This window comes from Neoarius graeffei, chromosome 14 (genome assembly GCF_027579695.1).
Source record: "Neoarius graeffei isolate fNeoGra1 chromosome 14, fNeoGra1.pri, whole genome shotgun sequence".
NCBI classification, from domain to species: Eukaryota; Metazoa; Chordata; class Actinopteri; order Siluriformes; family Ariidae; genus Neoarius; species Neoarius graeffei.
Window position 1 is genome coordinate 57477864 of NC_083582.1, and position 27897 is coordinate 57505760.

General features: G+C 40.6%; 1 protein-coding gene across 11 annotated transcripts in view; it reads right to left on the reverse strand.

The window, feature by feature from the left end:
• arhgap12b (Rho GTPase activating protein 12b) overlaps positions 1 to 27897 on the reverse strand; it is a 117225-nt gene that overhangs the window by 23812 nt on the left and 65516 nt on the right. For 6 of the 11 annotated variants that reach the window (XM_060940129.1, XM_060940125.1, XM_060940126.1 and 3 more), the window contains exons 3-6: positions 13869 to 14132; positions 5153 to 5293; positions 4955 to 5035; positions 1568 to 1690 (exon numbers count right to left, since the gene is read on the reverse strand). In XM_060940129.1, the coding sequence (XP_060796112.1) occupies positions 1568 to 1690; positions 4955 to 5035; positions 5153 to 5293; positions 13869 to 14132 (609 nt within the window). The remainder of the gene's footprint in view (positions 1 to 1567; positions 1691 to 4954; positions 5036 to 5152; positions 5294 to 13868; positions 14133 to 27897) is intronic. The other 5 variants (XM_060940131.1, XM_060940130.1, XM_060940127.1 and 2 more) reach the window with 2 other exon arrangements.

Here is a 27897-nt window from a genome sequence, read left to right on the forward strand (position 1 = left end):
AAAATAATTTCTTTACACCACAAAGGTGAAGGCTACAAGAAGATCAGCAAAACTTTACTTATCAGTCAGAAAACCGTAGCAAAAGTGGTACAAAAATTTAAGAAAGATGGAACTGCGACCATCTCACAGAGACGTCCAGGTCATCCACGGACGTTAACACCTCAACAGGAGCGTCTTCTGATGAGAAGTGTTGAAGAAAATCGTCATGCAAGTTCAATGCGGTTATCTAAAGAAGTAGAAAGCCAAACTGGGGTGACTATTTCCAGTGAGACAATACGGCGTACACTGCAGAGGAATGGCATGCATGGATGCCGTCCATGAAAGAAGCCTCTCCTAAAGCCCAGGCACAAAAAAGCCCGCCTAGAGTTTGCCAGGGCCCATGCTGACAAAGATGAAGACTACTGGGACGCTATACTCTGGAGTGATGAGACCAAGATAAATGTTTTTGGAACTGATGGCTTCAAAACTGTATGGCGTCGCAAAGGTGAGGAATACAAAGAAAACTGCCTGGTGCCTACAGTGAAACATGGTGGTGGCAGTGTCCTTATGTGGGGCTGCATGAGTGCTGCTGGTGTCGGGGAGCTGTGTTTCATTGATGGCACCATGAATTCACAGACGTATTGCTCTATACTGAAAGAGAAGATGCTACCATCACTCCGTGCCCTTGGTCATCGTGCACTTTTCCAACATGACTAAACACACATCTAAGGCCACTGTTGGATTTCTGAAGAAGAACAGGGTGAAAGTGATTCAGTGGCCGAGTATGTCTCCTGATCTGAACCCAATCGAACACCTATGGGGAATTCTGAAGAGACAAGTTGAGCATCACTCTCCATCCAGCATCCAGTCACTAAAAGAGGTCATTGTTGAAGAATGGAAAAAGATTGATGTTGCAAAATGTCGCCAACTTGTTCATTCCATGCCTAGAAGACTTGGTGCTGTCATTAAAAATCATGGAGGCCATACAAAGTACTAGATGGAGTAGTTTTTATTGTGGCATGTACTTGTTTTTGCACCACCCTAATTTGAGTAAAACTGAAAAAGTGTGTAATCTAAGTTATATTATTAACCTTACTTTCATGTTATAAGTTAAACAGATGTTATATTAAACTTTGTCTTTTCAACATTTTGGAAATTGTTTGTGTTCATTGAGATATTGTTTAAAATGTTACTTTTCAAACGGGGTGTACTCATTTACGCTCAGCACTGTGTGTAATGCTGCCTATCCCAAAGTGTGTAGTAATATCTCTGACCTCCTCAACACACACGTCAAATGTAAAAAAAAAAAAAAAAAGACTGAAAATGAAAAACATTTTCCCCTCAAGTGTTGTATATTCTACGCCCCATGTGCATTTCCACGTATGGTGTGTGCAGTTTAAAGCCCTGGCAATCTAAAGACAGAAAGGTCTGCTGAGGTGCGTGGTTATGAAGGATTATGTGGCAAAAATGCGCAATTTCTGTGTCAATACTATCAGAGTGTTGAGTTTCTCAAAACAGTCACACTCAAATGGGCACAGGATTTCTAATACAACATGCCCGGGTGCTCTTTAGTGTATTTAGGATTTACCTTGTCAGTGAGGTCTACAAACGTGCTATATCGCCACTTGGTCAGGACGATTGGCTCTGGCTGCTTCCTTTCCAAGCTGCGGCTTTTAGGAACTTCAGTGGTGTGTGGAGAAGGGAGACTGTACTGCAGGGAGAAAAAAAAAAAAGAGGAAAACCAACCCAACACTGTTACAGCCACTGCAAGTCTGATATAAAGCCAGCATCATACTGGATCATAACTCGCTGAAGGGACTGAGCACTAACTTGATAGCTGTACAATGATGGGCTAAAACCTCTGGAGTCTGTACATGCAAACAAGACATGCAAACAAGACCGCTTCCCACATACAGTGTACTCTAATTGTTCAGCAGGTTATCCTCAAAAATTAGCTTTAAAGTGCCATTCCACCATTGGATGTACTCTTTGGCATAAAATACAATATATTTTATGACAACATGACTATACAGAGAAATCTTTTAGCTTCAAAATGATATATCAAACATAATTTTTTGACAACGACAAGTATATTAATTTTGCAACCAAAGTCACCTACCCTTTTAATTTCCGCGCGGTAGTGAAACGTGATGCCATCGGCAGGTTCCCCTTCTTGTGTACCACGTGTCGGTCTATTTTTAGACCAGGAAACCCCCAAAGTGAGAGAGTCATTTCTCCTCGTATATGGGGGCCAAAAAAATTGCGAAAAATTTTGAGTTAATCTTTCAGTTAGCTAGATTTATTGGTATTAGCTAGATTTATTGGTATTATTTTTATCGCGTTCTATCCGCCATTGCTGATAATCTGTGCCACGTCACACGTCACGTGGTACACAAGAAGGGGAACCTGCCGATGATGACACGCGCGGAAATTAAAAGGGTAGGTGACTTTGGTCGCAAAATTAATATACTTGTCGTTGTCAAAAAATTATGTTTGATATATCATTTTGAAGTTAAAAGATTTCTCTATCTAGTGATACCATTTATATATGTTGTCAAAATATATTGTATTTTATGCCAAAGAATACATCCAATGGTGGAATGGCACTTTAACATGCAGATCATACACACATACTGCGCCATGACATCAGCAGCCGATTTAAACTACAGAGGTCTCAAAATGCGTTTTGTGTTCTATTCTAAACCATTTCTTAGTACATTTTCGGCACTGTAAATTTCTTAGCTTGATTTTCCAACAAATTATCTAGTCATATTTACTTAACAAATAAACCTTCAAATTAAGCTCTACATATTAATCTGGAACTACATAAATCACCTTGATATTTTCAAGACGAAGCTCAGAGCATGTGATTTGAGACAACACTAATAATGGAAAAGTTTTGAAGGGAAGTTAACAGAGTTTGTCTACGTCCATATAGTGTTTCAAACTTACAAAAACATATCTACAAATCATAGTTGGGAAGTCGTTAACATTTTAAAGGTTAATATAGAACCCTGACAGTCAGGTTGTTCTGGCTCTAACCTGCCCTCTAGTGGATGCACAAAGTCCAAAATATACAGAAACTAGTATGCGAACAATAATGATGTTGTAGTCACACATTAAATTATGATTTCATCTTAAAAAGAGTGCGACAATGTAGAAACTGTGGGAGAGAATGTGCTCACACTCTGGATGAGAATCTTAAGTTACATTTTTCACCGTTTGATCTATAAGCCGAGAACGAGTTCCTTCAATCAGCAGTGGCTTCAGCAGTCAGTGAAGAGCAAGTTGAGCAGTGGGTTTTTGCATCTGGGTCTGTCTCAGAAACTGGGTACTGTGGGGGAACCCCAATAAATATACTCACACTCAATAAACTATATGGTTTTGAATGGTGATGTTAGTTTTAATTTGAAATAAAATGATGAAAGAAATAATACAGATAAAACTAAATCTTTGATGTGAATACTTTATTCAGAATTTGGCAAAAAATTCTGCAAATTTGTGGAAAAATGGCGGCTTGATCTGGGACACAATAAATGGTTGACTACATCGCATTCGCTTAAAAAGGTCGTAGTCCACTAAAAAGTCTACAGTTATCACTAATTGTATTTTAAGTTGTAACTTTATCCACCTAAGGATTGGTGCGCTCACAGAATAATCACAAGCGCAATAAAACATCATGCGAAATATTTGATCACTGTTGTAACTCCATTTTCCGCAGACCCAAAACCAATACAATCGTGTGTTTTGATCTAAACGGAAAGCCTCAGGGTCAAGGTCACGACCTCACCAAAAGTAGTAACTTAAACTCACTACGCCATATAAAAATTTACTGATAAATCTGCGATTTTGTTTTTTAAAACGAAAGCTGAAAGTGAGGTATAGAATATGTTTCTTACAGAATATGTTACGATGGTAGCTGGTCTTGTATGAATTTCTGAGCTATAAAATGCGTTGTGGTCTATTTTTTACCGTAGCGTGTTATTTGTGTGCGGGGAAGGACACACATTAACAATTTGCATGTGTAGAATGGAATTTTCCACTCCAACAGTTAGAAGTTGTTCGTGCTTCCATTTGCGGTCTTTCTGTTACGCGGGTGATCTGTTCGGACGTTATCACTGAAAAGGTGAGTTTTGACAGTTTTATTTTGCTTTAGTCTTGCAGTATAAGGCAACAGAATGTTTCTTTTTCATCTTACTTTCATATTTCGTAGTGTTTGCGTATTTTTGGCTGATATTTTGCAACCATGGTCAATTTAGATCCAACTTTTGATAGAATCTACGGCCAGTCATTTTGCCCCGCCCCCGCCCCGTCCGGTGCGGTAGTGATGTCCCGTTGCTCGCGCCCCGCAGCATAGACCTGCGCGACCTTCAGCCGGTACAGTCGCTGTTCTTTTACCACCGCCGTTATTCTCATCTTTCCAGTGTGTTCTTGAGTTTTCCATTGTGTCCTATTTCGCCAAATCAAATCCCCAAAATGTATCATCATATTCATATTTAAGTGAATAATCAATTCAGTCATCATAACTTGGCATTTTTAACCCAAGCAATCAAAAAGAGGAAATTTATTCAATATTTTCACTCATCTGTGAAGGAGGGCTTTAATTCTTCATGATGGAGTTATTTTATATGGAAATCAATTTTACAAAAGCATTTGAATTGTAATCAAAAATATTTTCCACAGTGGAGGCCGGATAAAGCAAGACGCTATCTTTATTCTTATTAAACATGACAAAAGAAACACTGAGTGTTAGGTAAATGCAAAAAAAAAAAAAAGTAAAATTAGAAAATGTATTTTTTGACCATAACGTCCCAAATGAGAGACCAGTTTCTGAGACGGACCCGTGTGTGTGCGCGCCATATATCAGGAGCACAGGAGTAGTATCTTCAGGGTTAGGAGGATAGACTCAACCACTAAACTAAAGTGACGGGTCAAAAGTGCGACTGCGTAGTTCACTATACGTGCGGTTTCTTACTTTAGGAAGTTCCCATTCAGAGCGGGATCCGTCAGCGTTGTAATAATACGGCCTGCCCTGCTCATCCACATGCTTTATCCACTACAACATACAGAAGAGAGAAAAGACGGTCCGAATCAGGTCACAGTCAGAGGAGAGATCATCTTAACACACATGTATAGTTTGCACAGATTGAGGAGCTCAAAAACAAACCAGCACCTTCTCATTATTGTACTCGCACACATAAAGAGTGTGGCCATGTTCATCCAGCTCTTCAGACCAGCCTCTCGGGGGCGAGCCATACTGACTGTCTGACTGACTGGAGTGCGTGCTCAGGCAGTTCTCTTCAGACGACAGCGGCTGAGGGAGTGAGCGAGACAGAAAGAAGGAAAAAGATAGAGAGCAATTCGAGTTAACAGTGCACTCTGTTCCTCGTGTTTCTGTTCTGCCTAGAGCAGCTTTGTATGTACTAGCAGATCTGAATGCTTGAAAACACTGAAGCAAATGTTCTTTCTACCGAATTTGCATCCGCTCTACTGTATCTGTACTGTATGTGTGATTACTATAGACAAGAATTTTGACCCACTTTTCTGTACTAAAATGAGGGAAACCCCACCCACACACAACACAAAAACACTTCGGAGGACCAGTTGTTGAAGTTAAAATACAAGTATATTAAAATCCAAATATAAAACTACAACTGGCCATCTCAAGGATGACACAGGCACGAGAGACTGTCTTAGCAATGCATTTCTTGTAGTTTTATTCAACAATAATTTGTGCTTATGTATTTCCAAGCTTCACTAATCTGGAATTAAATTAACTCATGTTGGAGTTTTTGTCATCTTATTTTCCATACTTCATATATTTTAGTCCACATCCGCTGCTTGCTTTGGCAGTACCCGTTCCCTCATGAGTTCTTCTGTGCGAGTCATCATTATATTCAGATTCAAAGTGATAAGGCTCTGTATCCCAAACAAATATTGTGATGCTCCTTTCTTGGTTGGTGGTGCAGTGGTTTGCAAGAAGGTCCTGGGATCGAGCCCAGCGGCCAGCGGGGGCCTTTCTGTGTGAAGTTTGCATGTTCTCCTCGTGTCTGCGTGGGTTTCCTCCAGGTGCTCCGTTTTCCCCCCACAGTCCAAAGACATGCAGTTAGGTTAACGTAGGGCGGCCTTGGGCTGAAGTGCCCTTGAGCAAGGTACCGAACCCCTGACTGCTCCCCGGGTGCTGTAGTGTGGCTGCCCACTGCTCTGGGTGTGTGCGCGCACGCACGTGTGTTCACTGCTTCAGATGGGTTAAATGCAGAGAATGGGGGGCATCGTGGCTCAGGTGGATAAGGCACCATACCATAAATCCAGGGACCCGGGTTCGATTCCGACCAGAGGTCATTTCCCGATCCCTCCCCGTCTCTCTCTCTCCCACTCATTTCCTGTCTCTACACTGTCCTATCCAATAAAGGTGAAAAAAGCCCCCCAAAAATCTTTTTAAAAAAAAAAAAAAAAAATGCAGAGAATGAATCTCATTGTGCTTCAAGTGTGCATGTGACAAAGGTTTCTTTTTCTTCTTCTGGACATTTTAGTCCTTGCTCCAGTAAACATTTGCTAATGAACATAACCACTAGCAAACACTGTTCGCAAAAATGAGCGCACACTAGTCGTAAGACTAGAAACCAGATTTTATTTTAGGGGTATAGGGAAATGTGTCAAAATGATCTCTGCTAATCAAACAGTAAACAGAAATCATGCTGAATAGCCTGGAGTGTGCCTTTAACGCTTTCTAACAAACTCCGGAGATTATAGAACATGCACAATACATCTCTGTTATCGATGTTGCCTGGTGCGAGAAACACCTGAAGCTTGGATATAACAAATTATGCCTCAGGCTTCAGTTACATGTGACTGTTCGGCTATTCTAAAGTTCTGCCACAAGATGGTAGTATTGCATTACAGCAAAAGAAAAAGTTGTGTGCAAGTTTCCTATTAATCAGGACAAAAACGTCACAATACTTGATATTTTCACAATACACAATATAAACCGCAATATTTAGCTTTGCTGAGGTGTTTCTCCACTACACGAGTGGCACCGTTTTCATATTTAATTCAGCAATAAAAGAAGAAAATGGAACACAAAGTACATTTTAATATCTAATGGGATAGTCAGTAATGGAGTTATAAGGACACTGACGCTAGACATTCGAGATAATCTTTTTACATCTTTTGCTCACCTCTATGTGGGTTCAATGTGGTTGAGCTGATAGGGTTAAGGGCCTTGCTAAAGGGCCCCGACAGTGGCAGCTTGGCAGTGCTGGGGCTCGACCTCTTACCAGTAACCCAGAGCCTTAACCCACCAGAACATCACACTAATATACTGCAATACTGACATCACATCACATCACCCAGCCATACAGACCTCTGCATCGAGACATTTTGTACTCTCGATAACTGGCAGGACGCTTACACTAATCCACTCTGACCACAGAAAAACCTTACATAACACCAACAGATGTACCACAAAATCCTGTGTGAAGCTAGGTCACTTACAATCGGGCGAGTCTTAAATATCACAACAGGGTTTTTAGGGGTTTATATATAGAAGAAGAGAGACCTACTTCAACTCTGCCCTAGTTAAAACACACACTCCGATCCACATACACCCTAAAACGGCTCGCACATTCAAAATGAACTGATCTGGTGTGAGCGGACAGTATGGGTGGGCGACAGGACACTGCTCACACCACCACTGATGCCGTTTCACACAGTATCGTCATTGTATGACTGACGTAATAATGACGCCATTCTATGCATTGTGTCTGCATGATGCGGATAACAAGTTGTTCACCGAACATAGACGGTTTGTGTGTAAAATGAGTCATGTCTGTGAAATCTCTGTAGTTCAGAAAGTCTCCTGCATAACAGTTTACCCCTTTTACACTGGTTTAACAGCTGGAGCAGTAAGACAGATGTGGATGCTTTCTGATGTATGGTATAAAAGTAACAGTAACCATAGAGGAATTTTTATTAAAAGCTATGTTTAAATACATTTAAAAAAAAAATTTAACCATCCCCCCCCCCAAAAAAAAAAAACCCACAGCATCATAAAAACAACTGGAACTATGAGCAAACTCACTACAGAATACCCCCCTCCCTCTCGTAACAAAATGTCAACTGGAATGGTGTGAGAACTTAAAAAAAAAAAAAACCCTGATACCCCTGCAACACCAGGATTCAAAATCCTATGGGATCTAAATCCATTTGGTACAATTTCATGGAATGGAACAGCAAAGTCCAGAAAGGACACATTAAGAAACCGAGCAAACACAGCGCGTCTTCTTGAAGACTGAATAAAGCCATTTCAAATTGATTTATGAATCCTGTGCTCCATCATCTCCCTTCTGGAAACCGAAATTGGTTGATTAAAGATTTTTGAAAACAATACATATTCATGTTCTTCATTTTTTGAAAACAATTCAATAAGAAATGCTCCCATTTGTTGTGTATTTTATGGATAAGTATTAGGGCTGTAACGATATGCGTATCGAAATTGAAATCGCGATACGCAGAGCCACGATCCGTATTGCGATACAAGAAGGCAGAATCGCGGTACACCCTTTCAAACTTCTCCTCAGCCCAAAAACAGAGGCGCTTCCAAACTTCAATTTATGAATACTTTACTTTTTATTTAAATTACATTTTAAACTTACTTAAATTACTTTTATTTTTTTATATCTATTAGTAAGTCGTTTTTTCGCCGACCTGCGACAATCTTCTGCGAGTCACGCAACGTCCACACTCGCCACTGGCAGAGCATTCATTTCTTTTAAGCGGTCGCCATTCTGGTTGTGACGCGGGGAGCGAATCTGTAAACAAGCAGCTCATTGGCTGGCTAGGTGTGCCACAAGCCAATCACGATCACTTGACCGGAAAGGCATGCAGTGTTGCCAGATTGGGCAGGTTTAGGTGCTTTTTGGCTGGTTTTGAACATATTTTGGGGTGGAAAACGTTAGCAATATCTGGCAACACTGAAGGCATGTCTGCTTGGGCGGAAGCCTTCTGCGGCAGTTACATTTTGACACGCGAGCAATGTTTCACCATAAAAATTCCGTAATTTCCATCTGTTTTCCGCTATCACAGAAAATCATTGGCCCTATGAGAGTGAGACAGTGAGAGCCACCCTCCCAAAAAAAATCTTAACGGATTTACACAATTTGGAAAAATGACTTTTTCAGAACCGAAAAAAACAGAGCTTCCGGCTCAACAGTATTATTTTGAGAAATAAAACAATCTTTGGATATACATTTGTTCATTTTTGCATACATATTACTCATTCTCTGCAGTGGTCTGAATTATTTGTTATTAAATAGTTAATGTAAGTAAGTAAATGTTAATAAGTCAAATTTACTACTTTAAAAAAAATTTTTTTTTAAAAATCGTGGGCGTATCGAATCGTGGGTCAAAAATCGCGATATGAATCGAATCGTGAGTTGGGTGTATCGTTACAGCCCTAATAAGTATCTATAAAATCAACTGATTTGGCCAGGAATATTCGTAATATTACTTATATGCATGCACCATTTTAAAAACTCAACATAATTTACTGCAAAGACTTGAATGGCATGGCTGCAGACAAACGCTGGAGATCACTATAGTACACGGGTATTGTTGACAGAATGACATCTTCTAAATGAATGTGTGTGTACAAGTGGTCAATAAGACCTTCTCTTCTGTGTGTGGGAAACTTGCACAACTGGTGAAATCCATAATATTTGCACAGATCAAGAGTTTCTTTGTCTTCCTGTTTTGCGTGAAAATGTCTACGCTGAAGTCTCCCATAACTACAGCTTTAACACTATCTGGAATCTAGGATAAAAGTCTCTCCATTCCATAAAGAAAATCCTGAACGCTGGTTTTCGGATGATCGTTTAGGGTGAGAACCACAAAACGCACTGCTCTATCCTCAGCTGGTGACACAATAATCAATCGGCACGTCTCTCACATTCATTTGCTTCACTAAATATATGTCCTGATGAATATATAGAAGCAATCCACCATTTCTTCATCCCTGGAAGACCCATCTCTGCCAGCCAAGGCTAACAATCCATTTTCTCTCCGCTTCACCAATGTGACTAGCAAAGATGTCGATGATCAGCTTTTCATTTCAAGGGCTCTTGAATCCTAATTTGCTTTCTTCCATATGTTCTTTGAACTTTCCTAATTTTCTTTTTATTCTTTCCATCAAGTGCATCCCTCAACCTCTAACAAAATGAAAAATCTTCAAATAAACAGTTTTTAAAATAAAATATTGCACACAAACAACTTGAGAATCATATTCACAAATTAATAATGTAGAAAGTTTTGATGATCATACAGTACACGTCTCTTCTAAATTTAAGGCTCTGAATAAGAAAGTAAAGTAAATCTCAAATAACTGAAGCGTTAAATCATAAATTTAAAAAAAAAATTGTTTTACAGGGTATCAACAGGTCTAGGAGTCGCCACATCACCAGATGACGACATACTTATTTTCTTACGCAGCTTTAAGACCTGGGTTTGGGATCATTTTTCTTCATGCACATCTTCAGGTGGTATACTGCAACTGTGTAAAATTTCGTCAAAATCCATCAAACTGTTTAGGAGGAGCTGCGCTTACGAGCCTGTCATCATATAACGCCATCTGGGTCTGTCTCAGAAACTGGGTACTGTGGGGGAACCCCAATAAATATACTCACATTCAATAAACTATATGGTTTTGAATGGTGATGTTGGTTTTAATTTGAAATAAAATGATGAAAGAAATACAGATAAAACTAAATCTTTGATGTGAATACTCTTCAGAATTTGGCAAAAAAATTCTGCAAATTTGTGGAAAAATGGCAGCTTGATCTGGGACATGATAAATGGTTGACTACATCGCATTCACTTAAAAAGGTCATAGTCCACTGAAAAGTCTACAGTTATCACTAATTGTATTTTAAGTTGTAACTTTATCCACCTAAGGATTGGTGCGCTCACAGAATAATCATAACCGCAATGAAACATCAGGCAAAATATTTGATCACCGTCGTAACTCCGTTTTCCGCAGACCCAAAACCAATACGATCGTGTGTTTTGATCCAAACGGAAAGCCTCAGGGTCAAGGTCACGACCTCACCAAAAGTAGGAACTTAAAATCACTACGCCGTATAAACATTTAGTTATAAATCTGCGATTTTGTTTTTTAAAATGAAAGCTGAAAGTTAGGTATAGAATATGTTTCTTACAGAATATGTTACGATGGTAGCTGGTCTTGTATGAATTTCTGAGCTATAAAATGAGTTGTGGTCTATTTTTTACCGTAGTGTGTTATTTGTGTGTGGGGAAGGACACACATTAACAATTTGCATGTGTCGAATGGAATTTTCCACTCCAGCAGTTAGAAGTTGTTCATGCTTCCATTTGCGGTCTTTCTGTTACGCGGGTGATCTGTTCAGACGTTATCACTGAAAAGGGGAGTTTTGACAGTTTTATTTTGTTTTAGTCCTGCAGTATGAGGCAACAGAATGTTTCTTTTTCATCTTACTTTCATATTTCGTAGTGTTTGCGTATTTTTGGCTGATATTTTGCAACCATGGTCAATTTAGATCCAACTTTTGATAGAATCTACGGCCAGACATTTTGCCCCGCCCCTGCCCTGTCCGGTGCGGTAGTGATGTCCCGTTGTTCGCGCGCCGCAGCAGAGACCCGCGCGACCTTCAGCCGGTACAGTCGCTGTTCTTTTACCACCTCCGTTATTCTCATCTTTCCGGTGTGTTCTTGAGTTTTCCATTGTGTCCTGTTTCGCCAAATCAAATCCCCAAACTGCATCATATTATTTATATTTAAGTGAATAATCAATTCAGTCATCATAACTTGGCATTTTTAACCCAAGCAATCAAAAAGAGGAAATTTATTCAATATTTTCACTCATCTGTGAAGGAGGGGCTTTAATTTTTCATGATGGAGTTATTTTATATGGAAATCAATTTTACAAAAGCATTTGAATTGTAATCAAAAATATTTTCCACAGTGGAGGCCGGATAAAGCAAGATACTATCTTTATTCTTATTAAACATGACAAAAGAAACATTGAGTGTTAGGTAAATGCAAAAAAAAGTAAAATTAGAAAATGTATTTTTTGACCATAATGTCCCAAATGAGAGACCAGTTTCTGAGACGGACCCTTATGTAAGGGAATAAGTTGAATAATCTCCCCTTTGAAACACTGGACCGGGATTATTTTCCTTCATGCACATCTTCAGGTGGTATACTGCAACTGTGTTAAGTTTCATCAAAATCCATCAAACCGTTTAGGAGTTGCTGCGCTTACAAGACACATGGGGACAGACAGACAGACAGACAGACAGACGGGGTGATTCCTACATCCCCCCCCCCCCCCCACTTGGTTTGCAAGATGTCTCTCATCTTGTTTATAATTACAAACAAGATGAGAGACATGTTTTAATTGGTGCTCAAATAAAGTCGCTAGCATTAGCAGTGTAGCTATATTCATCTCCCCCATGACGACATGTTTGTGACGAGATTTAAAGGGACGCGAGTTTCAACATGGGCGTTATTCCTACGAGCTCATATGTGCTCATTGGTCGTTTTATATGGATTAGAAATTTGAATATAGTAATGTTATTGGATGACTGACAATTATATATTTTTACTGACAAATATATTCATGTTTAGTAGTATTGAATGTTAGATAATTAAGAATTGACAACTTATGTCTAGAAAACTAAAGGTTGCGCGGTATTATGGCATGCGTGAATATAAATTATCTTGACACTTGTAACGTTTTTCCACACGCTTCTAATTTCATGAGTTAGGAGGTGTTTCATATGGACATGCACACTCAGCAGCTAAAGAGTAGAAGAAAGCAGGAGTAGTCAAAACTTCCAATGCAAGAGGAAGCATCTGCCTGCAAAACCACAAAAGGTGTCCATCCGGACAGGATGAAAATGATCAGACCACTACACAGTTTTTCCAAAAACAAGGGGTTTTTTTTTTTTTGGTCAGAAATTTTCTAAGGGAACCAGAGGGAAGATCACATTTGGTCAGTCGAGACAGAAATAAAAATCCGAACAGTAGCACTCGCGTAGTGATTGACTCCAGATCTTCACGTAAAGCTAATTCTGTCTGAAAATGGCTAATGTGCTGTCCATTTTTAAATAATAAAAATCTTCCAAACAATAAATTTTGAAAACTCCAGCACTATTGCCAGATCCGTGGCGAGCCATTATGATTAGAGCTAACTTGGCCAGACACGGCAAAAAATCAACAGGTCAAAGGATTAGTGACAGGCTGCCAGGTCGCTCCGTTGTGTGTCGCTACCAATGTTGATTTTAAAAGTAAGTAAATTACGTTGGGAAACGAATACTTAAGTATGAGTGAAAAATGCTGTTGCGAGCATGTGCGCGTGTGTGGAAGAGGAGTCTGGAGACTGAAATCTTAGTTTCTCGGTCGTTAGCCTGTGCTACCGTATTTGCTCTCGATAGCACTGGCTTGACTGCTTTATTAGCATTCGTTAACACTACTGATGAACGCTACACCGGTTGGAAGGTGACTTCACTGCTGCGCTGACGGCACCAGCTCGCAGGCAAGCTTGCGTTGGCCTTCGAGAGGGCCGAGGGCGATAAATTTGTGGTCCCGTCCCCTATAAATCAAAATCTGATTGGTTAATTCATCAGTCACACAGAAACACCAGCAGGATTTTTGAGCTGGAGAAGCACGAATTTTGCCATCATCTAGGTGCATGCTGGGTAGAGACCAGCCATTCTGCCTTTCCTCCTGTTTGCACACACTCAGCTGGAATTTGCACACAGAACTAACCCCAATTTCTCATCATCAGGAACAGTATCATTGTGCTGTAAACAATAAATGTGCTGCTTTTCACATTTGCAACATTAGCGCATCACCTCCATATCAGTTGTGCTGGCGGTGTCTCCTCGGCTGCCCCCGGTGGTGTCCCGAGAGCGTGGTGGTTTCCACGTCCTCTCCTGGGTGGTCTTGTTGTAATAAAAGTGCCTTCCGTTCACGTCCTTATGGGTCTCCCAGTCCCCCAGTACATGCAGAGGAGAGGATGAAGGAACAGGAGGTAAGGATGACTGAGAGACCTTCAGCTCCCGCAGGTTGGTGTAGACAGGGGACTCAGGACGACCATGGCCGATAGGAGACAGTGTCTAAAGGACGAAGAGAGGGACAATGTTTAGGACCTGGTGATATTTAGAGGCTTGTCTGTAAGACCCAAAAAGGACTGGCTGTATGCATTATTGTTTATTTGAACACCGACTGAGGAGGCTCATGTAAAAGTCTTTACAGTTCGGACAACAAAGTGCCAGCTGACTACAAGCGAAACGTGCACCTGCAGAGCCAAATAACCCCAGAACATAAACTCTGAATAAAAAAGTGGTTTAAATGGCTCTGCCAAGCAGTGAGCAATCCGTTAAAGGGATCCAGAAGTCTGGCTCTGATCAGGCCGAAGGATTTTGGCGAATTTTACCGTTTCAGGAATGTCAACACACAGTACACTGTCCGAGGCTCTGGACTAATGGAGAACAGATTTCAATTACTTTCAAAAAAAAAAGAAAAAAAAAAAAGATACAGAAAGTAGGAGAAGAGGTTTAAAAAAAAAATCTCTGCAGTAGAGATGGGGATTAAAAGGTTTGTAACCTGGGAACTGGAAGAAAGTGTTGGATATGGCAGGAGATGCTCCTGTAGAAACACCAGGCAGAGAATGATTTACACATGGTCTTCATCTGCAACTTCCCCGTTTGTGCTCAACAGCAGTGGGGCTTGAGCTCGACATCAGTGAGAACCCTTTAACAAGATGAGTGAGAATCTCGTTTTTTGGCCCCGACAATGAACTTATTCATGTTTTCGTCCTGAATAAAGTGAAATTAAAACCATCAGCAAAACAGGAGCAGCAGGACTGAGAGTTGAACATACCAGTAAGAATAAAATAATCTTAAAAGACAGCTGAAGTAATTAAAAAAAAAAGGAAATAACAGATTTTAAAAAATGAAAGAGAAAGGCATTACAGCATATCAGCACCCCAAACAGCAGAGCAGTGCAAAAGTGTGGTTTTTTTTTTTTTTTTTGAAGAAAAAGTACATCATTCAAACACATTGTCTTATCAGATGAAGCCAATTTACATGTAGGGGAATATAAAAAGAAGCTATTTTTTCCCCTCATCATCATTTTGCATATAAAAATACATGTTCTGCAAACAAGTCAAGTTTATTTGTATAGCGCTTTTAACAATAAACATTGTCGCAAAGCAGCTTTACAGAATTTGAACGACTTAAAACATGAGCTAATTTTATCCCTAATCTATCCCCAATGAGCACACCTATGGCGATGGTGTCAAGGAAAAACTCCCTCAGACGACATCAGGAAGAAACCTCGAGAGGAACCAGACCCAAAAGGGAACCCATCCTCATTTGGGCAACAACAGACATGACTAGAGCATTAACTGTCCGAACATAAAGTCAGCTTCGTTGATGCTATAAACACTTGGCATGAGGCAGGAAATCACCCTCGAGGTGACGCCAGTGCAAGGACCCCCTTGAAAATGAGATGCCACATCTCAAGGGGTTATCCTCAAAATAAATAAATAAAAGATCACATTGGGGACACTGAAGCTGCGACACTACCACTACCTGCTCCACCGCCCCATTTACAGGCTTCATACAAGAGCCACTGCTCCACTGACAACATAACAATGACCACATAACAAGGAACAAATATTTCAGACCAGCAAAAAGCATATTAGTTGAAACAAAGTGAACCCAAGCTTTGATTTTCTTGCTTTGTCATGCCTCTCGGTGAGTTCAGCTGAGAAGGGTGTGTGCGCGCGCGAGTGAGAGAGAGAGTGTGACAGCGAGTGCACATGAAAAAGCATGGATAATGAAGGAAAAACACCAAGTAGAAGACAGTAGCATGATGTACATAAGGCTGTGATGTACCTTATCTATACAAACACGAAAGCATTTCAGGCTGAACCACGTTGGTTTAATTTAAAGATGATATCTAGCAGGAAGCGTGTACTTCCTGATATACTTAACTAACCCTGGAACGATGACACACTCATTTTTCTATGGATGACTGACATTTAATTCCTTCCATCAGAAACATCATGCTGGACACAGAGATCATGTTAATAAATCTCGATTCCAGGAGGCTGACTCATAACCGAGCTGAACTCCCGCCTGCAAACGACATGAAAACCGCTGTGAATCAGCTTTTTACACCAAGAAACTACTGACACAAGCGATTGTAGGTTCCTGTGTCATATCTAGATCTATTACTTCAACGGCTAATTTGCACTCAAGCAGAAAGCAAAAGGATCAGGAGAAACAAGGCAAACAAGACATTTGCATTTCTAATCCAGTACAGGCCTGTGGTATTGGTTTCATGAAGTTACTTTCAGAACTGGTGTAATAAATATTCTGGAAGGCTTCTGTACTAGAAAAGTTAAGATTTACACTGGTTGGTTTCAGTCCAAGGGCTTAAATCACGAAACAACAAAGAACAAGGTTCTTAGTAGGAACATAAAGTACACTGAACAGACACTATTTTTAGGAGCACTCTATGGTTCACTTCCATTTTACAACATGGAGACGGGTGACAAATTAAAAGAAAAATTTTACCGGCACGGTGTGTTCACCCAGTTCCCTTGAAAGGAAAGCAAGTCAACACAAAATTACTCTGAACAGTCACTATTTCCATCCTGAGTTATCTCTTCCAGGATGATAGGATACTACGTTTACGTTCAATAAATATTCCGGTTTTGGCTCTTATTCTGAAAAAGCCAATACTCCCACTAAGCTGTTTACGTGGCTAATGTCCAAAGAATACTCATAAATCCCAAATAATAAATCAACATATCCCACGTCTTAATTAGAAAATCCTAAATTCTGAATAAGGCCAAATTCGGGATATCCAAACGGTATACGCTGTACACATGATCTCTATCAAAATTCACAGTGTTGTCATATTCAGCATAGCAGTGGAATATTAGTGTGCATGTAAACCATCGACTGTATAACAAGAGTGCTCGGAGAGCACAATATCCCCTGCTGGCAACTATTTTATAAGGCCATAACTCTGGTAAAATGCAACTTAATTGAACAAAATTGCAATACGTGTATTACCGACATATAACAAAGAATCCTGCCAAGTTTCGTTAAATTCCTCCAAAACCTGTGAGAGGAGCTGATTTCAGAAGGCACGTACCCTTCCCGGGACGGACGGACATCGCCATGACATAATCCCCCTTCGGGCCTTTCAGCCAGTGGAGGATAAAAATTAGGGGTCGACCGATAATCGGCCTGGCCGATATATCGGGCCGATATTCTGCATTTTTAGGGTTATCGGTATCGGCCATAATTTCCACCGATATGCCGATAACATGCCTTTTTGCAGCCATTTCGTTCCTAACGCGACTGTCACTGCACGTCCTTTCCTGCACTCGCCTCTCTGAGTTCAAGAACACGGTCCCGCCCACCACAACATCTGATTTGTTTGGCACAAGAGATGTAGCCAATCGACACGTGTAGCTAAATGCTGTGAACTGTTTCAAGGCGGCGGTACGGGCACTCGGGCAGAAGCGGCACAAGGGATACAGCCAATCAAAACGCGTAGCTAAACGCTGTGAACTGTTTCAAGGCGGCCGTACGGGCACTCGGGCAGAAGCAGATCCCACTTCAAGGTAAGGACACGCTGCTTTTGCCGCAATAAGTCACAAACACACAAGTTGCAAAAGCACAAGATCATTATATGTTTACATTTTTCATCTACTACTCGTTAAAATTGTCCATTTGCATCTGTATAGCCAGGCAAACTTAGCTTACGGAAGGAAGCACTTGAATTAGCCTACAACCAACTAGTCTCGCTGAAACTACATGTAATGTTGTCCATAGTAAGCAGTCCCCAGCATAACGTAGACTGCAGTCATTTTTAAATCCCCGTCTGGAAACGTTGTGAATGTGTCAGTAGTTCTACTCGAACAGTAGAATGACAGCCATACAGAGAGGTGGTCAAGGGAAGATGAAATAAAACGTACTGTTTGTGTTCTGTAGGCTAGCGCAAGCCTACTGGCTATTTGTTATGGTGATGAGTAAACTTCATGACGTGGCTCGTGCTCAGAAAGCGCACTGCACTTGTATACGTTAGGTAACTTTATAAAGCGCTATTTGAACATTTAAACAAGCCAGGTGTGATATGGTGCTAGTAGGCTGTGTAATACTGTAGGGAGCTTGTCAGGACACTTGTTGTGGGCTCAGTAATTAATTGTGTCGTGGATGCACACTTGCTTGGATAAACGGTAATGAACGAAATACATCAATTAAACTCTTGACTTAAATGTTCTTATGCTACTTCACATTGCGCTGTAATGTACTCCACTAGTATTTATAATTCTTGCGCAAGTGATTCTCCTCGCTAGCGCTTCTGATTCGGAAAGCGATATACTCTTAAAGGAGCAGCCGCTCCTTTTAACCAGAGCTTTTAACACTCCGTTCTCACTTTCTCTATCCAGAATCCAGAGTGTATTTTCATTTATTTTCCACTGAAAATGGTGAGCTGTAATATAGTAGGGAGTGATTTATTTTTTTTTATTGGTGAATATTTATTTTATTATTATTTTATTTCTCATTTTATTCTAACTAATGTTTGACTTTATTGTACAAATGCTGCTGGCATCTCCCTGCACAAAATTTCATGTTCAATTTTACAATTAAACATACATTTCATGGATATGAAGGTCTGTGTCACTGTGTGCCATGTTTAATTTCATGTGAATTATAATGTTTATATTTATCGGTTGCACATATCGGTTATCGGCATCCCAATTCCATAATAATCGGTATCGGCCCTGAAAAAAACATATCGGTCGATCCCTAATAAAAATGGATGGCATGCCCCACTCTCACTCCTATTCTATAGAAACGAAGCCAAAATACCTCTGCCATGGGGTCAGTTTTTCAACCAGAGCCTCTACTGCACAGGACTCTCTCTTTCTGGAGTTTGCGCAGTAGAGACGAGAGGTCAAGTGAGGTACAGCCCAATCTATTGGTGGACCCGCCCCTTTCCAGCGCATTGCAGAATGTGTTCACGGTGGAAAGCAAACTTGCATCTATCCAGAGAGCTTAAATGGTTTCAGCTGGAGATTTATCATTAATACAGATGCATCTAATAGAGACATTTATCACATGGCCATGACCATTTGGCAACAGATTAACTGTGGTTTCAGGAAAAGCTGCTGGTTTAGACTACAGTCAGCAGTGCACGGTAAGTTAAAAATTTCTATATTTAAAGAAACCTGCTTATAACATCCATCCTAAAATTATTGCTAGTGTATGTGTTCACTGACGAACTAATGGGTTCTGTGCAAATATTGATAGCTGGCTGGATGAATGTCGTTAATACTGAAATAATGTTGCTATCTTGGTGCCTGTGCGTGTTAGCTCGATTAAACTAGCCTTTTCCTTTTAAAATTTGACGGTCAATCATTTTTTAATCGAAATGGCTAACAGTTTGTATGAGTGCACGTTTCCAGAAAAGTTCAAAGAAGCAGGTACATGACGGTAACGTCTCTGGTGAAGTTAGCTGGATGGCTACAGCCGGGCTCTTCAGGGAAAACAAACAAACATCAATCGCATCATTCCTAAGGGCATCCATGACTTCTTTCTTTATAGTAGAATAACGTTTTAAGAACTGATTTCTGGGGAAAATTAAAAATGTACAGATATCAGCAGAAGGAAAACTAACTGCTCAAATTAGACACTGTACAGTGGTGCTTGAAAGTTTATGAATCCTTTAGAATTTTCTATATTTCTGCATAAATCTCATATTATCTGTAGCCGCTTTATCCTGTTCTACAGGGTCGCAGGCAAGCTGGAGCCTATCCCAGCTGACTACGGGCGAAAGGCGGGGTACACCCTGGACAAGTTGCCAGGTCATCACAGGGCTGACACATAGACACAGACAACCATTCACACTCACATTCACACCTACGGTCAATTTAGAGTCACCAGTTAACCTAACCTGCATGTCTTTGGACTGTGGGGGAAACCGGAGCACCCAGAGGAAACCCACGCGGACACAGGGAGAACATGCAAACTCTGCACAGAAAGGCCCTCGCCGGCCACGGGGCTCGAACCCGGACCTTCTTGCTGTGAGGCGACAGCGCTAACCACTACACCACCGTGCCGCCCATTTCTGCATAAATATGACCTAAAATATCATCAGATTTTCACACAAGTACTAAAAGTAGATAAAGAGAACCCAGTTAAACAAATGAGACAAAAATATTATACTTGGTCATTTATTTATTGAGGAAAATGATCCAATATTACATATCTGAGAGTGGCAAAAGTATGTGAACCTCTAGGATTAGCAGTTAATTTGAAGGTGAAATTAGAGTCAGGTGTTTGTCATCCCATTGATTGAAATCAGGTGTGAGTGGGCACCCTGTTTTATTTAAAGAACAGGGATCTATCAAAGTCTGATCTTCACAACATGTTTGTGGAAGTGTATCATGGCACGAACAAAGGAGATTTCTGAGGACCTCAGAAAAAGCATTGTTGATGCCCATCAGGCTGGAAAAGGTTACAAAACCATCTCTAAAGAGTTTGGACTCCACCAATCCAGTCAGACAGATTGTGTACAAATGGAGGAAATTCAAGACCATTGTTACCCTCCCCAGGAGTGCTTGACCAACAAAGATCACTCCAAGAGCAAGGCGTGTAATAGTCGGCGAGGTCACAAAGGACCCCAGGGTAACTTCTAAGCAACTGAAGGCCTCTCTCACATTGGCTAATGTTCATGAGTCCACCATCAGGAGAACACTGAACAACAATGGGGTGCATGGCAGGGTTGCAAGGAGAAAGCCACTGCTCTGCAAAATGAACACTGTTGCTTGTCTGCAGTTTGCTAAAGATCACAAGCCAGAAGGCTATTGGAAAAATGTTTTGTGGACGGATGAGACCAAAATAGAACTTTTTGGTTTAAAATGAGAAGCGTTATGTTTGGAGAAAGGAAAACACTGCATTCCAGCATAAGAACCTTATCCCATCTGTGAAACATGGTGGTGGTAGTATCATGGTTTGGGCCTGTTTTGCTGCATCTGGGCCAGGACGGGTTGCCATCATTGATGGAACAATAAATTCTGAATTCATCTCCTCTCCTTATCTCTAGCCGCTTTATCCTGTTCTACAGGGTCACAGGCAAGCCGGAGCCTATCCCAGCTGACTACGGGCGAAAGGCGGGGTACACCCTGGACAAGTCGCCAGGTCATCACAGGGCTGACACATAGACACAAACAACCATTCACACTCACATTCACACCTACGGTCAATTTAGAGTCACCAGTTAACCTAACCTGCATGTCTTTGGACTGTGGGGGAAACCAGAGCACCCAGAGGAAACCCACGCAGACATGGGGAGAACATGCAAACTCCACACAGAAAGGCCCTTGCCGACCACGGGGCTCGAACCCGGACCTTCTTGCTGTGAGGCAACAGCGCTAACCACTACGCCACCGTGCCGCCCCTGAATTATACCAGCGAATTCTAAAGGAAAATGTCAGGACATCTGTCCATGAACTGAATCTCAAGAGAAGGTGGGTCATGCAGCAAGACAACGACCCTAAGCACACAAGTTGTTCTACCAAAGAATGGTTAAAGAAGAATGAAGTTAATGTTTTGGAATGGCCAAGTCAAAGTCCTGACCTTCATCCAATCGAAATTATGTGAAAGGACCTGAAGCGAGCAGTTCATGTGAGGAAACCCACCAACATCCCAGAGTTGAAGCTGTTCTGTACGGAGGAATGGGCTAAAATTCCTCCAAGCCGGTGTGCAGGACTGATCAACAGTTACCGGTAACGTTTAGTTGCAGTTATTGCTGCACAAGAGGGTCACACCAGATACTGAAAGCAAAGGTTCACATACTTTTGCCACTCAGATATATATTATTAGATCATTTTCCTCAATAAATAAATGACCAAGTAGAATATTTCCATTTCATTTGTTTAACTGGGTTCTCTTTATATACTTTTAGGACTTGTGTGAAAATCTGATGATGTTTTAGGTCATATTTATTTATTTAAAAATTTTTTAATCGGTATAGAATACAATTATACAAAACAATCAATACAACTACACAAAAAACCAGAACTCAAACAACACAGAATTTAAAACTGAGTGAAAAACCAAAATTAACAGTGAGGAATAATGTGTATATGGAGATGTCCGTGTGTGTGTGTGTGTGTGTGTGTGTATGTATATATATATATATATATATATATATATATATATATATATCAGGGTTCTCGCCAGCGCTTTATATGGTTGCGGCCCGCTACGCTAAAATTTCAGACCGCAACGGTAATTTCCCCCCGCTACGCTAAATTTTTAATATAGCGTAACGGTTGTTTTCAGTTGTTCATCACCATCGCCAAAAGTTTTTTTTTTCCTGCGCACTTGAGCAGTTTTCAAGGTGTCAAAATCAGCCTACGTTTGTTAGGAAACCCATGCCTGGAAATCAGTTCCGAGAGAGAGAGAGAGAGAGAGAGAGAGAGAGAGATCCTGGCGATAACTTTCTCTTGAGCTGGACTTCGGTGAATGACAATGGATGACGGACCCCCTCGCAAAAAAAGAGACATTCGCTCTTTCTTCACAGTTAGAAATGTAAGTGCACCACTTCTACAGGTTTTCCATCACGCTTGAAAACTTAACCCAAAGCCCTTTGATGAATGAAAACGTCTACTTTGTAAGCAGGTTTAGCAATATGACAGGGCGCACGTATCGGATGATTAGCGCTAATTTACTGGATCCCACTGTGGCTAACATTAACACACTGGTAATCTGCCTGCATGCCATCCATCGTTATATTTCTATAAGGAGACAGGCACAAGAGAGGTTGGAGGAGATGAAGGAAAGGACATAGGAGGCAGAGGAAAGGAGGTAGCAGATAAACGGGCAGAGGATGGAGGTAGGCCTAGTGGGGGAGAGCCCGCTGTTGGAGATAGAGGAGGAGATGGAGGAAGACGAGCAGAGGCTGGAAATTCACAGGTGAGAATGAGGTTAATGATATGATTTTAGTCATGGGATTCAGCTCCAATGTGCCAAACGTGATCGCCCTTGTGGCTTTAAATCAGAGAATTAACAGTGGTTACAATCAAAGTTACTCCCGTGGTGTTAACAGAAGACGGCGAACCAAAACAGGAGAAAATCGGGCATCGACCCGTTGTGGAAACAAGAATTATAAAATTTTGTAATTTTAATTAGAATAGTAAATTTTCTATTAAACAAGAAATTTAATAGTTTTAGATTATATATTAATTATTTATTAAGGGGGCTGGGTGTATGTTATGCCTGAATGAAAATGCAATTTGTTTTTTTTTTATTTTTATGTGCTCAGGCATTTCTTAATTTCTTAATACAATAAAACATTCATTATCTCTTTGGTTGTGTCTGAGTTTACATATCTTTTGACAACACCCTTTGTAGTTCAGTGAAATACAACAGTAGGTAACACATTGCCAAGATCCAAAGATGTAACAATTTTCCATCAAGGATATACAACATAAAAAATGCAATTTATCCCCTCCAGGAACGTCAAATATGGCCAATTTTGGGCATGATTTTTCAAAATCTCCGCACCATCCCCCCGCTCGGTCGCTACGCTCCCTCGCCATAACCCATTACGCTAAAAAAAAATCCTGGTGAGAACCCTGTATATATATATATATAAAAGGAGTAGTACTGACTTACTGTTGGACCGGGGAGATGGAGGCTAGATCGCAGAGGAGGGGGGTTTCAAAGGAAATGAGTATTATTATCTTTATGTAGGATAATAATAAGAGAAATAAGAATAGGGATAATTTGATTAACTGACTGATTATACAGATTGCCTGGGCACCCAAGTATGACCACGGTGTCATCCCGCCCCCGCACAAGATATACCACAATGAGACGGCAGAGGGAAGGCCCTGCGTGCTAACCAGCCCACGACCCAGGGCCCCCAGCACCCCTCCCCTCCCACGACCCACCACACCTCGACTCCAGACCATCACGCAACACGCCATATTTGTCCTATGTAAGAATGTAAATGGCTATATTGTGGGCTTTCTCTAATGTATTGCATTAAAAGAAGTGTGCGCGCAGGGTGAGTCTCTGCCCATATTTCCCCCTGCACGCCGCAACAACCCTGCGTACTCAGATATATGCCTCCTCTAAATTGTGTTAGCATTAAAAGAAGCGAGGCGTGCAGTGAAACACCTGCAGAGGCATCTGCATGCACGCCTCGCTTGCCCTAGAGGTCGCATTTATGCAGAAATATAGACAATTCTAAAGGGTTCACAAACTTTCAAGCACCACTGCAGATGGAAAGAGTTTACATGAGAAAAGTGACGGGGGGGGCGCTATTGTGTCAATGAACCTCAAGGGGATAGGCGGGACTAATTGTACTGCAACCAGCCAGCAAGGGCACGAGACCTGAAGTGGCTTCACTTTTGAGAAGTGATGCGCTGTTCATCATACAGGCGATGATGTAAATGTACTGGATGCCCTCATCAACAGTACGCAAGGGGTTCATGAATAGTTTGAGGAGTACTGAAACTGAAAAAAATAAAATCATATGCTCTGGCCTTCACAGTCAGCTGGATCTCAACTCAGCTGAACAATGGGAAATTCTGGAGCAACAAGAGGACACGACAACAAACTGGTTGAAAACTCATTTTTCATTCCTGCAGTACAGTTTAAGACGTTTAATATAGGGGATCCCCCCCGTCACTCACATGTAACTTCCCATTTATAAACAATATAGTAACAGCCTCTTCTCTTACCATTTGCCCTGTACTGCAGACAAATACATCATCCTCCTGCTCTCGGAGAAAGTTGTTCAAGTTGAGCATAGTCAAGTGATGAATGAACGCTGCACTCTGGCTGCCCTCTGCTCTGTTATTCTACTCTTCTGTCTGGCTGCTTGTCTATTTTCCAGTCACACTTAATCCTCCAGCAACACTGCACCAGTGTGAGTTTCTGTATGTACGTTACTCCCTGTTCCAGCAAACACACACGACAGAACAGGAAGTGGAAGTGAGAGTGCTGCCTGGCCCTGGAGTGACAGCGTGTTAAATCACAGTGACTGGTATTGCATTCCATGCTCAGATTAAAATAATGCACAGAAGCATACACACGCACCATGGTAGGGGAGGCCATTTTGTCAATGAACCTCAAGGGGATGGGCGGGGCTAACTGCACTGCAACCAGCCAGCAAGGGCACAAGACCCGAGGTGGCTTCACTTTTGAGAGATGATGCAGTGTTCATTCTTTATACAGGCGATGATGTAAACGAGGTGTATGGGTTTGTCTGACACTGCTGTAAATTGGTTCAAGTCATATTTATTAAATTGTAAACAACTTGATCTTTCAGGCGTTAAATCTAATCTTGAAAACATCACACGTGCAGCGCCGCAAGGATCAATCCTTCGGCCCTTATTGTTCTTGATGCATGTTAACGATATGGAAAGGGCTGTGAAATCTAAGTTAATTGTTGTATGCTGATGATTCTGCCTTGTTAATACCCGGTCAGAATTTAGTCACTTTACAAAATCAACTTAGTGAAGAATTACCATCTGTTAGTGATTGGCTAGTGGATAACAGGTTATCTTTACATCTTGGAAAAACTGAATCTATACTGTTTGGCTCCAAAAGTAACTTGAAGAAAAATTCAAATTTGGACATTGTGTGTAATTTTTTTTTTTTGCCGCACTATATTCTTTGTTGTGTTTATATTGCATATTTTTATGCTGTTTGCACTGTGATTGGAGTTGCTTTTAATCTCACTGTACATGTGTATAGTGACAATAAAGGCATTCTAATTCTAAAAGGTATTGAAATCAAATATTACTCGAAGGTTAAATATTTAGCTGCAGAGTTGGACCAAGGAGGCAATGGCCAAAAAGGTACGGAGTAAGGTATATGCCAGATTAAAATTTTTATATTGAAAATCTAAATTTTTAGATTTAAGAACCAAGAAACTGTTAACATCAGCACTGGTACAATGTCATTATGATTATGCCTGCTCTTTTTGGTACTCAAGTTTGACTAAGAAAACAAACAAAAATGCATATTTCTCAGAATAAATTGGTTCGTTTTACTCTAAATTTACATCCAAGATCATTATTTACTGAACACTTCAAAATCTTAGGGTGGCTCCTTATCTGATACGGAGTAGAACAATTAAAACTAAAATCATATGTACTGAGTGCTTGATGGGATGTCTCCCAAGTACCTTTCTGACCAATTTCTTTCCATGTCAAGAAGACACTCTCATAACACTCATTCTAGTCAACATTCCTTGTCATTCCTCATTTTGGTGTGTTTTCATTTTGCATCACTGGTGCTCAGTTATGGAATAGTCTTCCTTCTACTTTAATCAATCTTTGTTAAGTTTTAAGAAAAATGTAAGTCTTATATGTATAATGTTATGACTATTGAGAAGAATGATTTATTAATTTTCGTATATTTTTATTAGTATTAGGTTTATATTTCTACTTCATGTCACATCTTGTATTATGGGGACCACAATGGAAATAAGTTTTTAACTTTGTGTTATCCCCGGCAATATCTGCAGTATTTTGTATTTTATGTATTTTTTTATACTCGTATTTATTTTGGATTATTTTGTTACGCTCATCATTTTTATGTACTGTATTATTGCCAAATAAATAAAATAAAAAATGGGCACAATATTCCACACAGAAATGTTTAGACGACAAAACATTCGACATATCCTGACTATGATTAGCTGTACTTTTAGACAATGTAATTTGCCATAAAGTTCAGCAACCAATAAAGATGCAAAACATGAAACTTCTAAACAGAGTCTCACACACTTTTATATTTATATATTATATATATTTATTTATTTATTTATTTAATATTATATACACACACACAGGTAGTCGTCGACTTACGACCTATGCAACTTGCGACCGATCGACTTTACAACCGTCTGGTTATGACTGGCAAGTGTTTCCCAGCTGAGCGTACGACAGTTTCCGCCCCAGCTCCCGGCAGCACTTCTCGCCGCGTACAACAGTTTCCGCCCCAGCTCCAGACACATGTGCAGTCTCTCTCGCGCTCCGTCATACGGTTTCCGCCCCAGCTCCTGGTTTATGAAACGAGCAAATCCTCCCGCCAGCCCGAGCGCTGCAACAGCTGATGACGTAGACGACCCACAGCCAAGCACCAGTGATGCCAGCGGTCACTAAGTTTTGTATTTTGCTATGTTTCAAACTAAAATGTTTTCTATTTTTCACACCTGTATTTCGTATTTTTTGTTTCGCACATATTAAACGAATTGTACTGTATGCAGTGTAGTATGCAGTGTTTGACTTAAACCAAATAATGAGCCAAGGTAATGCAATAAGAAAATGTTGATAAAATAAAACTTTAAGATGATTACAATATCATTACACATCACAATATACTTACATTCATTTAACATAGGCCGACTTACGACCAGATCGGTTTACGACCGGTCAGTCGTAACCAAACGCAGTCGTAAGTCGACGACTACCTGTGTGTGTGTGTGTGTGTGTGTGTGTGTGTGTGTGTATTATATATGTATGTATGTATGTATGTATGTATGTATGTGTGTACACGTGTGTGTTAACACACAAGTGTAATTATTAATTTGTTTTGGGATTTAAATGAGAACACTGGTGACAAAGAGGTTTTGGATTAGCTGGTGCTAATGAGGTCCTCGGTGGCCAAACATTTCTCACATGCTCCTCTGCCTTGGCTCACTTCTACACATGCACAAATACATATTCACACTGGAAAAGAAAGTGATATTGGACAAAACTGATCATATCAAATTACTGCCAAGTCACACTCGTGCTCACACTGGGTGGGGGAAAAAAATGTATTGGGT